The 16,759-nt window shown below is 45.0% G+C and overlaps 1 protein-coding gene across 2 annotated transcripts in view; it reads left to right on the top strand.

Annotated features, from left to right (window-relative positions):
• The first annotated feature begins 2,060 nt into the window (after window positions 1–2,060).
• heatr6 (HEAT repeat containing 6) overlaps window positions 2,061–16,759 on the top strand; it is a 64,015-nt gene continuing 49,316 nt past the window's right edge. For both annotated transcript variants that reach the window (XM_038814411.1, XM_038814410.1), the window contains exons 1-2: window positions 2,061–2,319; window positions 16,219–16,326. In XM_038814411.1, coding sequence (XP_038670339.1) covers window positions 2,092–2,319; window positions 16,219–16,326 — 336 coding nt within the window. In that variant the 5' untranslated portion in view covers window positions 2,061–2,091. The remainder of the gene's footprint in view (window positions 2,320–16,218; window positions 16,327–16,759) is intronic.

Here is a 16,759-nt window from a genome sequence, read left to right as displayed (position 1 = left end):
TCTTGGAAAGAGCACCCTACCCAAGGTCAACACCTCCACCTTATCCCCACAACCCAGTAACCCCACTAAGGGCAATTTTGGACACTAAGGGCAATTTATCATGGCCAATCCACCTAACCTGCACATCTTTGGACTGTGGGAGGAAACCGGAGCACCCGGAGGAAACCCACGCACACACGGGGAGGATGTGCAGACTCCGCACAGACAGTGACCCAAGCTGGAATCGAACCGGGGACCCTGGAGCTGTGAAGCAATTGTGCTAACCACAAGGCTACCGTGCTGCCCAATCGTTTGCCAAGCACCTGGACACACTGCATCTCCTCTGCCACAAAGTAACAGTCAGCGAGCCCTGGCAGCAGAACCCAAATGTACCAGGTCTGGTACAGTGATCAAGCACAATACACAGTGAGTGACACCACTATCTCCAACTGGAGTACCCAGTCACCAGTCACCCAGTCAAGCCTACTCGCTACCTTGATGTATCATGTACTAGGAGTGTAACGTTGTAACCAGAGGTCAACTGGAATTAAAAAATACAATACACATTTGTGGAGCTAAACAAATTACCCAATTCATTTTTTTCCATTAAGGGGCAATTTAGCGTGGCCAATCCACCTACCCTACACATCTCTGGGTTGTGGGGGCGAAATCCACACAAATACGGGGAGAATGTGCAAACCTCACATGGACAGCGACCCAGAGCCGGGATTGAACCTGGGACCTCGGCGCCTTAAGGCAGCAGTGCTAACCACTGCACCACCATTTGGAGCTAAACTTGAAAGGGTTATAAAAGAGAGATTGTTTTTCATGTGGGCAAAATAAACCGTTTCTCTGAGAGTGGGTCACACCCAGACTCAAGTGACTGAAGGAGCTCCATGTCTCCGGGAGAGAGTCCAGCCTATAGAACACCGCACCTGGGTTACACTCAGAATCAGAGCCAGGTTTGATGTGGCACAGTGGTTAGCACAGCTGCCTCACAGCCCAAGGATCCAGGTTCAATCCTGGCCCCGGGTCACCGTCCGCGTGGAGTTTGCACACTCTTCCCGTGTCTGCGTGGGTCTCACCCTCCGCAACCCAAAAAGATGTGCAGGGTAGGTAAGTGGATTGGCCATGCTAAACTGCCCCTTATTCGGAAAAGAAAAGAATTGGGCACTCTAACTTCATAGAAAAAAAGTTTTTCCATATTTGACTGAGAAGAATAATGATGTGGAGATGCCGGTCTTGGACTGGGGTGGGCACAGTAAGAAGTCTTCCAACACCAGGTTAAAGTACAACAAGTTTATTTGGAATTACTAGCTTTCGGAGCACAGCCCCTTCATCAGGTGACTCACCTGAAAAGGAGCCATGCTCTGAAAGCTAGTGATTCCAAATAAACCTGTTGGACTTTTACCTGGAGTTGTAAGACTTTGTTATAGAGAAGAACAATGGTTATAAACGAATAAACCTTCATAAATGAATTAAACCTTTGCCACTGATGTCCAACTGGGGCATAGGGGCTCCTAATCTCACACTCAAAAACATTGAATAAAAGTAAAACTTATATTAAATCCTCCTTGTACACATGCCCCAATAGGCTTACATTAACACTGCAATGTAGTTATTGTGAAAATCCCCTAGTCGCCACACTCCGGCGCCTATTCGGTTACACAGAGGGAGTTTGTAGAATGTCCAATTCACCTCTTTTGAGATTTGTGGGAGGAAACCGGAGCACCCGGAGGAAACCCACACAGACACAGGGAGAACGTGCAGACTCCGCACAGACAGTGATCCAGCGGGGAATGGAACCTGGGACCCTGGAGCTGTGAAGCCATAGTGCTAACCACTGTGCTAGCGTGTTGCCCATTTTCTCCACAAATAATGTCCAACTGGCAACCCTCTCTGCCATGGGGGGGGGGGGGGGGGGTTGTAGGGGTGAGAACAAAAAGGGATTGAAACCTCTTGGGCCCTGACCAAAAAAAGAACATAGAGTGAAACTTTCCTCAATTGTACATATGGGGGGGGACGGGACACACGGGCCCTTTGACCCGGAAGAAGTAGTTGGTTGCGTGGCGCGTTACCATAGAGAGGATCGAGGTTGAAGGAAGTGAGTCAATGGGGATGGCCATGGCTATGGCTGCTGAGGAAGGGCAGAGGGAGAGAGCGGCCGTGGCAGCATCATCTCACCCCCTCATACTCCCGGACCGCGACTTTCACCGCTTCTACAGCAAACTCTTCACCATCAGGGCGACGGACGACGAGAATTTCAAAACCGAGCTCAACCTGGTGTTCGACCAGCTCATCTCGGAGAATTACCTGGACGATGCCAGCGTGAGCCGCGAGGTGAGGGCGGGGGTGGGGGCTGGTCCTCGGCCCGTTCCTGACCCCTCATTTGGTGTGGTCAAACTGCCAACTGCTCTTGTTCGTTATTGCCGCGCCCTCTCCTCTCTTCCCCCCCCTCCCCCCCCCCCACCACCCTCTCTTCCCCCCCCCCTCTTCATCCCCGCCCCACCACCCTCTCTTCCCCACCACCACCCTCTCTTCCCCCCACCACCCTCTCTTCCCCCCACCACCCTCTTCTTCCCCGCCCACCAACCCTCTTCTCTTCCCCCCACCACCCTCTCCTCTCCTCCATTCGCCCCCCACCACCCGCTCTGCCACCCCCTCTCCAACCCCCACGCCCTCGCAGTCCCCCTCTCCCCCCCCAACCACCCTCGTCTTCCCCCCCCCTCTCCCCCCCCCACCAGCGCCTCTCCCCCCCCACCCCAATCCAATCCCCCCCAGCCCCAATCCAATCCCCCCTCAGCCCCAATCCAATCCCCCCCCAGCCCCAATCCAATCCCCCCCAGCCCCAATCCCATCCCCCCCCCTCAATCCAATCCCCAATCCCCCTACAAGCGGAGAAACCATTGTTAAAAAAGGTGTAGCATGGACGGTCACAAAAATTGCCCCTGGCCTCAACGGCTTTCTGTGCTCACAAATTCCACAGGTTGACCACTCCCTGGGTGAAGACATTTCTCCTAATCTCAGTCCCAAATGGTCCATCCCGTGTCTTCAGACTCTGACCCCTTAGTTCTGGACACGCCTGCCATCAGGAAAATTCTCCTTGCATCAACCTGATCTGGTCCTGTTAGAATTTTATAGGTTTCTCTGAGATTTCCCTGCTCGTTTTTGAATTCCAGTGAATACAATCCTAACCGATTCAATCTCTCTTCATATGTCCGTCCTGCCATCCCAGGAATGGTAAACATTCGCTGCACTCCCTCTAGAGCGAGAACACCCTTCCTCGGATAAGGAGACCAAAACTGCACACAATATTCCAGGTGTGGCTTCACCAAGGCCCTGTATAATTGCAGCAAGACATCCCTCTTCTGTATTCAAATCCTCTCGCTATGAAGGCCAACATACCATTTGCCTTCTTTACCGCCAGCTGCTACATGCTTACTTTCAGCAACTGGTGTATGAGGACACCCAGGTCTCATTGCACATTTCCTTCTCCTAATTTTTGGCCATTCAGATAATAGTCTGCTTTCCGTTTGCTATCAAAGGTGATCACCTCACATTTATCCAAATTATACTGCATCTGCCATTCATTTGCCCACTCACTCAACTTGTCCAAATCACACTGAAGCATCTCTGCATTTTCCTCACAGTTCACCCTCCCACCCAACATTGTGTCATCTGCAAATTTGGAGATATTACATTTTGTTCCCTCATCTAAATCATTAATCTATATTTAGTCCTTAATGTCACCATTTACACCCCCTTTGTCTCATGTCCATGACATCTTTGTCAATCTATCCATAGCTCCAGCCTATTGCTGACCTTCTGTTTTACCCCGACTCTCCAACTATATAATCCATTACATTTCTATCCCTCTTCAGTTCTGAAGAAGTCATAGGGACTCAACATTTCTCTCTCCACAGATGCTGCCAGATCTACTGAGTTAATCCAGTATTTTATGATTTTGTTTCAGATTTTCAGCATCCGCAGTATTTTGCTTTTATATTAGCAAAATATAACTCTCTGCCTTGGCTGGTATATTTAAGGGGTACAGCCTTGTAATCCTCCCCAAGCCAAAGACAGGTTTCTCATCTTCTTGAAGTTGGGCATTTTTGCCAAGCGTCATTTGAAATCTGGTTGAATTTGACCCACAGTGACTACGTTTTTAAAATGATTTCATTGGCTTTAATGCTCTTCGGGGCGTCCTGAGGCACTACTGTACAGATGCGATTATTTCTTAAGACAATGAGTGTTGTCAGAATATTTGGATGTTGAGAGCATCAAGCATGCAAGCGCACACTTTCAAACAAGGTCCACTAAATTATGTTAGGGGTATGATCTTGGCAAATGGTGTCTTTCCCTCCTCCCTAAGACCAGGGGTAGAGACTGTACTACAAACCTGAATGAGGTATAACCTGGAGATTGACCCTTGGGTTGACTAGGGTATGGAGTTCAGCACTGTATCATGCAGTACATTTACCCATTCAGTAATGCATAGCAATTTTTTGATTGTTCATTTGGAAAATGCGTAGTGCAACAGTGAAGCTTCTGTTCTTGTGTCAAAAAGTGTCAACTTGCTCAATGGTTAAGTGGTAGACAACCTGCTCACTGGATAAATAGATTGAAGAATAATAACTTAGATAATTTATTGGAGAGTAGCCAGCAGCCAAGGAAATGTATTTCAGCACCTTTGTTAAGGGATATGGGTAGTGCATCCTCATTTTGAATTGTGGGACTAATCAGATGGATCAAAAATTACATTTTCGAGTCCCGCATGGATATAGGCTGTTGTATTTGTATAAATTAAAAAAAAAAAAATTTTAGAGCACCCAATTCATTTTTTCCAATTAAGGGGCAATTTAGCGGTGCCAATCCACCTACCCTGCACATCTTTGGGTTGTGGGGGCCAAACCCACGCAAACACGGGGAGAATGTGCAAACTCCACACAGACAGTGACCCAGGGCCGGGATTGAACCCGGGTCCTTGGTGCCGTGAGGCAGCAGTGCAACCCCCTGGGCCACCGTGCTGCCCTTTTTAATGACGTCTTTTAAAAGGAATTGTACAATTATATGGATAGAAATGGGACTGAAGGTTATAGGTGAGTTAAGACTTGGTTAGTGAGACAACAAATACTTTAGGACAGCTATTATTTGGAGCTGAAAGTTTCATTCTGTTTGATCACTGTCCTCAGTAAATGTTAATAAGAGGCTATGGAAATGCAAATTGCAAGAAATAGTTTTGAGAGGCCCAGTAGGCTTGTCCTGTTTTACACTTTACGTTCTTAACTGCAAAAAGGATGGTGTGTGTTTAATTATGTTCAAATTTCAACCTTCGAAGGAGATTCTGATTATAAATATTCTAACGTTTTCATTGCTTTTTAAAAATAAATTTAGAGTACCCAATTCATTTTTTCCAATTAAGGGGCAATTTAGCGTGGCCAATCCACCTACCCAGCACATCTTTGGGTTGTGGGGGTGAAACTCGCGCAAAAATGGGGAGAATGCGCAAACTCCACACGGACAGTGACCCAGAGCTGGGATCGAACCTGGGACCTTGGTGCCGTGAGGCAGCAGGACTAACCACTGTGCCACCGTGCTGCCCTTCATTGCTTTTTTAAAAGGGAGTTTATTGAATCAAGCACAACGGAAAAACATTGTGGGAAATATCCAGTAGTTTCGAACACTTGAAGGCTATATTTATGCAATAATTGTACAGTGCCTTTGGGTAAACCATGTGAAATGGGACAGTTGTACTTGTGTGTGCCAGTCCACAGGAGACCATAAGACATAAGTGCAGAAGTAGGCCGCTTAGCAGATCGTGTCTGTTCTGCAATTCAATGAGACCGTGGCTGATTTCATATAATCTTCAACTCCAATTTCCCGCCTTACCCCATAACCCCTGATTCCCTTACTGATTAACATTCTGTTTATCTCAGCCTTGAACATACTTAACGACCAAGCCTCTATAGCCCTCTGCAGTAAAGATTCCACAGATTCACTACCCTCAATTCATTTATTTTTCCAATTAAGGGGAAATTTAGTGTGGCCAATCCACCTAGCCTGCACATCTTTGGGTTGTGGGGCCAAACCCACACAGACACGGGAAGAATGTGCAAACTCCACACAGACAGTGACCCAGAGCCGGGATTGAATCTGGGATTTTGGCGCCATGAGGCAATAGGGCTGACCCACAGCGCCACCGTGCTGCCCTTTTGCCAACTAATCTAATCTCTCGATATCTTCTGTCGACTCTTGTGTTATGAGGAGTACACTGACAGAGTTAGACTGCATAATATTGGAATGGACACAATTAACAAGGTTGGTTGGCATTCCAGTCAATTGGAACACTGGTGAAAAACTCTTAACTCTGACCATGGGACCATCACCCATTTAATCTTGTGATGGAACTGGTACCAGTCCAGAACATCGCCCAGTGAAACATCCCTTAAATGGATAGATTCTCCCAGAGTCAGATAGCCAGTTTTTGTTTAACACGGTCACAGCAAGTGGTTGTCACCAGTGAGGCCAGAATTTATTGCCCATCCTTAATTGCCCTTGAGCAGATGGTGGTGAGCTACCTTCTTGCGCTGCAGTAGTCTGTATGATGCAGCTATTTCGACAGTCCTAATTGGATAAGAGCTCCAAAATCTTGATCCACTAGTGACAGTGAAGGAACAGAGATTATATTTCTAAACGAGCATGGTGTGTGACTAGGAGGTGAACGTGTAGTTGGCAGTATTCCCATATATCTGCTGTCCTTGTTCTAGGCAGTAGAGATCGCAGGCTTGGGAGGTGAAGAAGCCTTAGTGAGTTGTTGCAGTGCAACTTGTAGATGGTAGACATTGCAGAGGCATTGGTGCCCCATCCACCATTGGGCCAATAAAGCGGGCTGCTTTGTCCTGGATGATATCTAACTTCTTTAGTGTCGTTAAGAGTTGCAGTCATCCAGACAAGTCAAGAGTATTCTATCACTCTCCTGGCTTGTGCCTTGTAGATGGTGGACAAGCTTTGGGGAGTCGGGAGGTGAGTTATCTGCAACAGAATTTCCAGCCTCTGATCTGCTCTTGTAGCTACAATATTTATGGAGCTGGTCAAGTTAAGCTTCTGATGAAATGAATGAAAAATGAAAATCGCTTATTGCCACGAGTAGGCTTCAATGAAGTTACTGTGAAAAGCCCCTAGTCGCCACATTCCGGCGCCTATCCGGGGAGGCTGGTACGGGAATTCTGATCAGTGGTGACTTCCAGGATGTTGGTGGTGCGTGATGGGAACGCCATGGAATGTCATGAGGAAGCGGTTGGAGTTGTATGACTTCCATCCTGGTCCAGTTGTGAACTATAACTCTAATAAATCATGATAATATAACCAGTTGGAATTGGCTGTATGTTTAATTGCCTACATCCCTGAATAATTGGTTCAATTGATATTTTTAACTGTTGAGATTTACTGTCATGTCTCATCCCTAATGGCTTTTATGAACGGAAGTAGACATTGCCCAAATAGCCACGACTATCAATATGGTAATAAATCAGCTTTAAAGTTAGGTTAACATTAGGTAGAATATCATTATCCTGTCATTATTTCTGTTAGGACTCTGTACTAATTTGCACTGTCTTTATAGATTACCTAGCATGACAGGAGGCCTTATTTACATTTCACTGAGTCAGTGCAGTGCTGGGTCTTATGTAGTTTATCATATTGTCCCAAAGTTGCTGGCTTATACGATTAATTCAGCTTACAGATGCAAAAACAGGATCTCATTCTGCGGAGAAAAACATCTGGTATTTGGATAACATTAGTTCAGGACATTTTCAGCTTGACAAATGTATTTTAAAAACAACAAACTATTTATTGAGTAAGGCCTGCATGTCAGTCTCAGCTAATTACAGCCAATTGAAGGATGATCCGGAAATCTTCCATTATTTATTTTACTTCCTCCAATTATTTCCCCTCTCACTTTGCTCTCCTAAAGGTCACCTGAGGTGTGGACAATTTTGCGTATAAGGATTCCAGATAATTTTCAATAAGAATTGGAATTGAAGTCACAAATCCAACCACCATCACTTCTCTGTGCTGCCAGTGCTGTCCCTCTCCTCCTTGACTATGCCTTTAACTCCTATTGTGCTTTAGCTTTAAAGGTGATATATTTAAGGCAGAGTTCTGATAAACAGATGGTGGCGAGCTTGGTGATTGCTCAGAGGGAGGCCTTAAGATCAGCATTTGATTCAAGGCTTCTTATTGTTTGTTCCAGGGCAGAACAGTACTGATATTTTTACCATGCAGTTAGTCTGATATGATTGCAGGTATCACGATACATGTCTGAGAAATTAGAAGACCATAAGATTTAGGAGCACAATTAGGCCATTCAGCCCACCGAAACTGCCCCGCTTATCGATCGTGGCTGATATGTTTCTGATCCCCATTCTTCTGCCTTCTCCTGATCCCCTTAGTAATCAAGAACCTATCTAACTGTCTCAAAGACACTCAGTGACTTGGCCTCTGCAGCCTTCTGCGGCAATGAGTTCCACAATTCACCACCCTCTGGCTGAGGCAGCTTTTCCTCATTTCAGTTTTAGACTGTGCTCTCGCGTTCTAGTCTCTCCTGCAACTGGAAACCTCTCCATGTCCACTCTATCTAGGCCTCTCAATATTCTATAAGTTTCAGTAAGATTCCTCTTCATCCTTCTAAACTTCATTGAGTACAGACCCAGAGTCCTTAAAGGCTCTTTGAATGACAAGCCCTTCATTCCGGGGTGTTCATTCTTGTGAACCTCCTCTGGACCCTCTCGCAGGCCATCACATCCTTAGATACGGGGCCCAAAACTGCTCATAATATTCCAATTGGGGTCTGACCAGAGCCCTATACAGCCTCAGCAGTACATCCCTGCTCTTGTATTCTAGCCCTCTCAAAATTAATGCTAACATTGTACTTGCCTTTGTAACTGCCAGCTGAACCTGCATGTTAACCGTAATCCTGTAAGGACTCCTAAGTCCATTTGTGCTTCAGATTTTCCCATTTTGAAAATAGTCTATGTCTCTATTCTTTCTACCAAAGTGCATAACCTCACACTTTTCCATATTGTATTCCATCTGCCACTTCTTTGTCCACTCTCCTCGCCTGTCCAAGTCCTCCGGCAGCCTCCCTGCTTCCTCAGCGCAACCTATCCCTCTACATATCTTTGTATCATCTGCAAATTTAGCAACAATGCCCTCAGTTCCTTCTTCCAGATTGTTAATGTATTTCATCAAAGATTTGACCATCACTGACCTCTAGTATATGGCCTCGCATAACTCAGCTGAAAACTGTAGAGTCATAGAGGTCGACAGCACAGAAAAGGCTCTTCAGCCTGTTGTTTCTGTGCCGGTCAAAAATAACCACTTCAGGGCAGCACGGTGGCCTAGTGGTTAGCACAACCGCCTCACGGCGCTGAGGTCCCAGGTTCGATCCCGGCTCTGGGTCACTGTCCGTGTGGAGTTTGCACATTCTCCCCGTGTCTGCGTGGGTTTCGCCCCCACAACCCAAAAAAAAATGTGCAGAGTAGGTGGATTGGCCACGCTAAATTGCCCCTTAATTGGAAAAAATAATTGGGTAATCTAAATTTATAAAAAAAAAATAACCACTTCAGTATTCTAATCCCATTTTCCAGCACTTAGCCATAATCTTGTATGCCTTGGCATCGCAAGTGCACATCTAAAAACTTCTTAAATGTTATGAGGATCTCTGCCTCCGCCACCCTTTCAGGCAGCAAGTTCCAAGCTCCCACCATGCTCTGGGTGAAAAACTTTCCCCTCCCATCCCCTCTAAACCTCATGCCCCTTATCTTAAATCTATGGCCCCATGTAATTTATCCCTCCACCAAGGGGAAATGTTTCTTCCTGTCTACTGTATCTATGCGCCTCAATTACATCTAAATCATGTTCCCCTTCGGTCTTCTCTGCTCTAAGGAAAATAACCCATGTCTATCCAATCTTCTTCCTAACTAAAACTCTGCAGCCCAGGCAACACCCTGGTAAATCTCCCCACCCTTTCCAGTGCCATCACATCCCTCCGTAAATGTGGATTCCAGAACTGCACACAATATTCTAGCTGTGGCCTAACCAATGTTCTGTACAGTTTCAGCATAACCTCCCTGCTATGCCTCAGCTAATAAAGGCAAGTATACTATATGCCTTTTTAACCACCTGATACGCCTGCCCTGCTACCTTAAAGGACCGGTGTATATGCACACCAGAGTCCTTCTGATCCTCGGTCTTTCCTAGAATCCTGCCATTCATCGTGTTTCCCTTGCCTTGTTTGTCCTGCCCAAGGGCATAACCTCACACTTACCCGGATTGAATTCTGTTTGCCGCTGATCAGCCCATCTCACCAGTTCGTCTATACCCTCCTGTAATCGAAGGCTATCTTCCTCACTATTTACCACCCCACTAATTTTCATATCATCTGTGAACTTACTGATCAACCCTCTTACATTCACATCTAAATCATTTATATAAACCACAAACAGCAAGGGCCCCACCACTGATCCCTGCAAGACCCCACTGGGCACAGGCTTCCAGTCAGAAAAACACCCCTCGACCATCACCTTCTGCCTCCGGCCACTCTATCCTGGGTTTTTCTTTCATTTGTTTCTATCCTTTAATGATTGCCAGAGTGGTCAATATTTTTGGAGAGGATATTTAATTTTCACAAGAGGTTTCCTCACATGATGCACTGTCCCCATGACGCAGTTGGGCTGGAGACCCAAGACCACAATATATCCAGTGGTCTCTACTTCACATCTTCCCCATTAACTTGTTTCCATCAAGAGCCACTGGGTGTAGATTCTCAGACATCTATCTTGGGAATGTTTTGTTGCTGCTTCAGTTCACTCTCACCTACATTGGAGGTGCAGTTGTCATTGGCCGTTGAAAACTGTTTCGCTGTAAAGCGTATATGATCTTCTCCCATCACTGCAACCCTTTGCTAATTCTAATCCAGTATTAGCTGCACATGACCCGCCTCCTTGATGTTATCATTTCCATTTCATTAGACATCCCGGGACGTTTTAGTCCGATTCAGTGTTCCAGTCTGAGGATGTGCATTTACCCTGGGAAAGGAGCATGCTTGCATCCTGTAACTTTCACTTTTTAAAACTTTGTTGTAACTTTCACTTTTCAAAAGCTTACATTTATGGGCCTTTTTTAAAAACTCTCATAAACTGCGTTGCCTATCCCGAATTGATCTTCAATTGAGTGGCTTTCTAGGCCCTTTTACAGGGCAGTCAAGAGGCAACCACATTGCTGTGGGTCTGGAGTCACAGGTAGGCCAGACTAGGTACAGGTGGCAGATTTCCTTCCCTAAAGGAACATTCGTGAGCCAGCTGGGATTTTACGCCTATTGATGATAGCTTCATGGCCACTGACTAGCTTTCAGTTCCACATTTACTAATTAACTGAATTCCGTGGTGGTATTTCAGCATTTCGCCTGGGCCTCTGGATTACTAGTCCAGTTACCACTATGCCACCATTATCCCTTCCTATCTTTTCCACTTTCCTAATGCTCAGACTGAAACTTTGGGGCTTTCAGAGATGTTACTGCATTATGAAGCTGGGTGGTTAGATTCTAATAACAATACTTGAATTTATATAATGCTTTTCATGCCAAAATACCTCAAAGATCCTTGTACTACAATTACATTTCAGCAAAAATGGGAGACACAGCAGAATCCCATGACAGATGACAGTGCAATCTTTAAGACTAATTCTGTTTCCGTTTGGTGTTAGACAGGGCCCTGATTCCAGACTCTGGAGCTTTCATGTGAAGCAAAGTCATGACCAGATGCTTGCTCAACAGGGAATTGACTGCAAACATATAGCGCCACAGGAGGTTGACTAGCAAGTGGAAAGTTACATTCGCGCCACACAAGTGCCAGGAAATGACCATCTCCTACAAGAGAGGATCTAACCATCATATTCAATCTCTGTATATATTCAATGGCTTTAGCATTGCTGAATCCGTCATAATCAACATCCTGGGGGTTACCATTGATCAGAAACTGAACTGGACCAGCCTTATCAGTAATTGTACCCCAACTGTTCACAAATCAATGATTTGGATATGGGGCTAAATGTTAGATTTCCAAGTTTGTGGATGATACAAAGCTAGGCGAGAATATGTGTTGAGTATGGGTAGAGTACCTAATCATTTTTTCCAATTAAGGGGCAATTTAGCAGGGCCAATCCACCTACCCTGCACACCTTTGGGTTGTGGGGGTGAGACCCACACAGACACGGGGAGAATGTGCAAACTCCACACTGACAGTGACCCAGAGCTGGGGTCGAAACGGGTCCTCGACACTTTGAGCAGCAGTGCCCCACCTAACCTGCATATCCCTGGACACTGATGTGCAATTTAGCATTGGCCAATCCACCTAATCTGCACATCTATGGACTGTGGGAGGAAACTGGGACACCTGGAGGAAACCCTTGCAGACACTGGGAGAATGTGCAAACTCCACACAGACACCCGAGGCCGGAATCGAATCCTGGTCCCTGGCGCTGTGAGGAAGCAGTGCTAAACACTGCCACCGTGCTGCCCTGTGAGAGGTGATCTCATTGAAACCTATAAAATACTGAAAGGAATAGACAGGGTAGGTGCAGCTTAGTTCTAGACACCCCTTAGTTGGAGTGTCTAGAACCAGGAGGCACAATTTCAAAATGAGGGGAATGCCACTTAGGACCGAGATGAGGAGAAATTTCTTTACACAAGAGGGTTGTGAATCTTTGGAATTATCTACCTCGAAGGGCTCTGGAAGCTCATTGAGTATGTTTAAAAGTGAGATTGATAGATTTCTGATTAACAATAACAAAAGAGTTATGGGGATAGTGTGGGTAAAAGGCATTGAAGTGTCTGATCAGCCATGGTTGTTTTGAATGATGGAGCAGGTTGGACAGAATGGCCAGCTCCTGTTCCTATATTCCTAAAACCTACCATATTAGCACAAGATTTGGTACTTGTATTGACTTGTTTATCTACTCCTTGCACCCAAGAAGCAAGAGCAGATGGTACATCACTAATCGGTTGAGAATTGTGGAAAACCTATTGTTGATGTTGTCGGATATTGTTTTTAAAACTGGACTCTGGGATCTCTGAAGGTTTCACAGTCACCAGATTTGGGATTGAATATGTTGCAAGCGGGAAGCATTGCATCTTGCAAGTTTCACATCTAAATTTTATTATGCACTTACCGAATCATTAGTGATTTCAGTTGCTGTACGTTGATTATATGTTGGGGGGGGGGGGAACAAAAAGCATTTTCTGCACTCTTTAGTGCAATTTCTCCTTGAAACAAGATTTGCGAGGTCACATAGAATATGAGGTTTAAGGTAAAATTGAAATATGGGTACCGAGGGCTCTTTTTTTTCTCTAGTTCTCCAAATAAAGAGTTTCATACATATTTCACTCTTGTCATGTGCTTATTATCATGACAAAAGTGTCTGTGAAGTTTTAGTTTTCATTAATATGCAGTGCTAGGATCCAGTGCTGCTGAATTAAGAACTGCCTAGTTATGTGCCAGTGTCATAATGTCAAGGCAACATGGTGCAGGTAGAGTATCTCAACTCTGGCTACCCAAAAACCATGAGTGTCTGAAAACTGGACATTCTTTATTCCCGGCCTCAAACAAACCTTGACCCCGTCCGACCCAGCTTGAAAATGTTCGGGGAGTTGCTGAGAACTGATGGGTCTTGCTTACTTGACATCTCCTGTGTTCCAGCAATCCTTGACCACAGCTGCCCGAGTGAACTCATCCAGGAAAATCAAAAATCTCTTGCAGGATCCAATGAGGTAGACTATTTAGCTATGCTTTGTACTTGGGAGCAGAGCCTATTCTTGCTCCTGTACAGAGTACCTATTGAATTTGGATGCCATTAAGGCCACCCAAATAGAAGTCCACAGGCTTAAATTCAAACATTAAGTTCCACGGGCACTGATTACCCTCTTGCAGCTGACCCATCTGTTGAAAGAGTTTTATTAAAGAGAACTGCAGGATTGAGAGTAAATAAAAAAAACAATTGTTTTCAGTTACAACTGCAGGGTGTTTTTTATTTTTTTATTTAACATTTTTTTCCCCCAATTAAGCGGCAATTTAACATGGCCAGTTCACCTACCCTGCACATCTTTGGGTTGTGGGGGTGAGACCCACGCAGACATGGGGAGAATGTGCAAACTCCATATAGACAGTGACCCAGGGCCGGGATCGAACCTGGGACCTCAGCACCGTGAGGTGTTTTATAACAATTTCAGTTTGATTGATCTTTTCTCATTTTAATCAGGGTGCGCTGAATTGGGGGAGTTATTAAATCCAGTTCATGAGAAGCGAATCAATATCTGCATCGATGTGTCCATTAACCTGGGGCAATTTAGCATGTCCAATTCACCTACCCTGCACATCTTTTGAATTGTGGGCGTGAGACCCACGCAGACACGGCGAATGTGCAAACTCCACACGAACAGAGACCTGGGGCCGGGATAGAACCCGGGTCCTCCGTGCTGTGAGGAACCATTGCTAACCACTGTGCTACCGTGCTGCTCCTCCCTATTCACTGAATTAAGGTGTTCCATTATTTTTCCCAAAAAGCAGTAAGTTTCAAAATCCAACATGGACTGGATCCTGAGGTTGCCAGATGTGAGGTGCTCTACCAGTATTAGAGTTAAGGTGAACTGAAGTCAACACCTTATTTGTAAATGCAGGAGTATTATTAGGACTTTTCAACCACATATTAGTCACAATGATATAACGCACAGAACATATTCCCATCATGCTGGGAATGTGAATGTTTTCACAAAGATTTCAGTAAGTTGGAATGGTGAGCAAGTGAAATCATTATACCGCTCCTTTCAATAGCCTTTATGTTGTGATATGCTGTAGGCTGGGTGATCACACTTCTATATTTAACTGGCTTTTGGGAGAGTCATGCCAGTCCTTCATTTGTGAGTCACTGTCTTTTCTCATCTAGTCCCAGTGTTTCACTGTAGGCTTGTCAGAGGTGGTCAATTTGGAAAATGCACATCTGGTCTTTTTCGTATAAACTCTGTAGTGGTGTGTATGATCACATATATGGTCTCATCCATCGGGCCATGTACTGCACAGAGTTAGTGAACATATATATGGTTAGCACAGTGGTTAGCACTGTTGCTTCACAGCGCCAGAGTCCCAGGTTCGATTCTCGCTTGGGTCACTGTCTATGCAGAGTCTGCACGTTCTCCAGTGTGTGCGTGGGTTTCCTCCGGGTGCTCCGGTTTTCTCCCACAAGTCCCGAAAGACATGCTTGTTCGGTGAATTGGATGTTCTGAATTCTCCTTCAGTGTGCCTGAACAGGCACTGGAGTGTGACGACGAGGGGATTTTCACAGTAACTTCATTGCAGTGTTAATGTAAACCTACTTGTGACACTAATAAAGATTATTATTATACTTTCCAGTTACACTGTCCTGCTGTACACCCATTGGAGGATGCTGATTTAGAAAATGGAAAGTCAGCCTTTTGTACACATCTGGTTCTTTAAATAAATCTCCTCTAATTGCCCTATACTGAACCAGTGGACGTACTGACCTCTTTCTGTTATAGCAGAACATACATATTTCAAGCATTTAAAAAATAACCCTGGCCTAGAAAAGGAACATGCAATTGCATAATGATGCAAACCTGCAACCCAACATAAACACATCGGAGCACTGATCGAGCTCAGGGCAATTAGAATGCTGGGGGATGGTGGTGGCATCAGTGGCAGATCTGGAGACTCTGCAGAAGGTGCTGCTAAATGGAAACCAGTCAATTTTACATTCCAAATATCACTGCATTACAAGAGCTGCATGTCAAAGGAGGTGATTAAGGGGATACCTTCTGGCAGTGTTTAAGATAGTACCTGATGTGGAAGAGTAAAGAAAAAAAAAATCAGAAAACTGCAATCTAATTTATGATCTCGGAGTATAGGTGCAAGTTGCTGAAAGGCAAATAACGTGAATCATCTCAATATGCTGCCAGCAACTCATACTCTGAAGGTGCAAGAAGCCGTTTGCTGCAGGACCGATGCACAGGCCTTATCTCTATTGTAGTAGGTTTTTGAACCTGTATCGGTGCAAATTCTAAATTAACCATCAACTGTGAGGGTGAATGAATTGAAAGCTCCATTAGCTGAACAATGAGCTTTGCGAAGTCTCTGTGATCACATCTTCCTCTTGTCTCATTTCCAATTGCAGCATGTGTGTTCCTTACTCGTCCAAGCCTGTCGACTTGTCCAGTTGAGCCAGGAGCACCTTGTAAGCAAAATGTGTCAACTAATCCATCATCTGCTCAACTGCTTACAGGTATGAACATAAATAAAACTAATAGCTGCTTTTTCCAACATACTTCTGGGCAATTGCCAGGTAAACTCTTCATGTGGGAACTTCCCAGAGGCCAATCTGGCTGCATCTGTGGAGAGAGAAACGAGTTAACATTTTAAGTTGATGCTAACTGAAGTTTAAAAGAGTCATAGTTGAATATAAACATTAGTCTGTCCATCTCTCAATTTTGAAATTTTCAATTGACAGCATCTTTTTGGGGGAAAGCTTCCAGATTTCCACCACCCTTTATGTGAAGAAATGTTTTTTGACATCACCCCCGAATGATCCAGCTCTAATTTTAACTTTATATCTCCTTGTTCCAGATCCCCCAAGCAGAGGAAATAGTTCCTACTTATCGAATCATCTTAAACATCTGAATTAGACTACCCCTTAATCTTCTATGGTTAAGGAAATA

Source organism: Scyliorhinus canicula, chromosome 12 (genome assembly GCF_902713615.1).
Source record: "Scyliorhinus canicula chromosome 12, sScyCan1.1, whole genome shotgun sequence".
NCBI lineage: Eukaryota > Metazoa > Chordata > Chondrichthyes > Carcharhiniformes > Scyliorhinidae > Scyliorhinus > Scyliorhinus canicula.
Note: the sequence above shows the minus strand (reverse complement) of the source record. Positions and strands in the feature narration are given on the sequence as shown.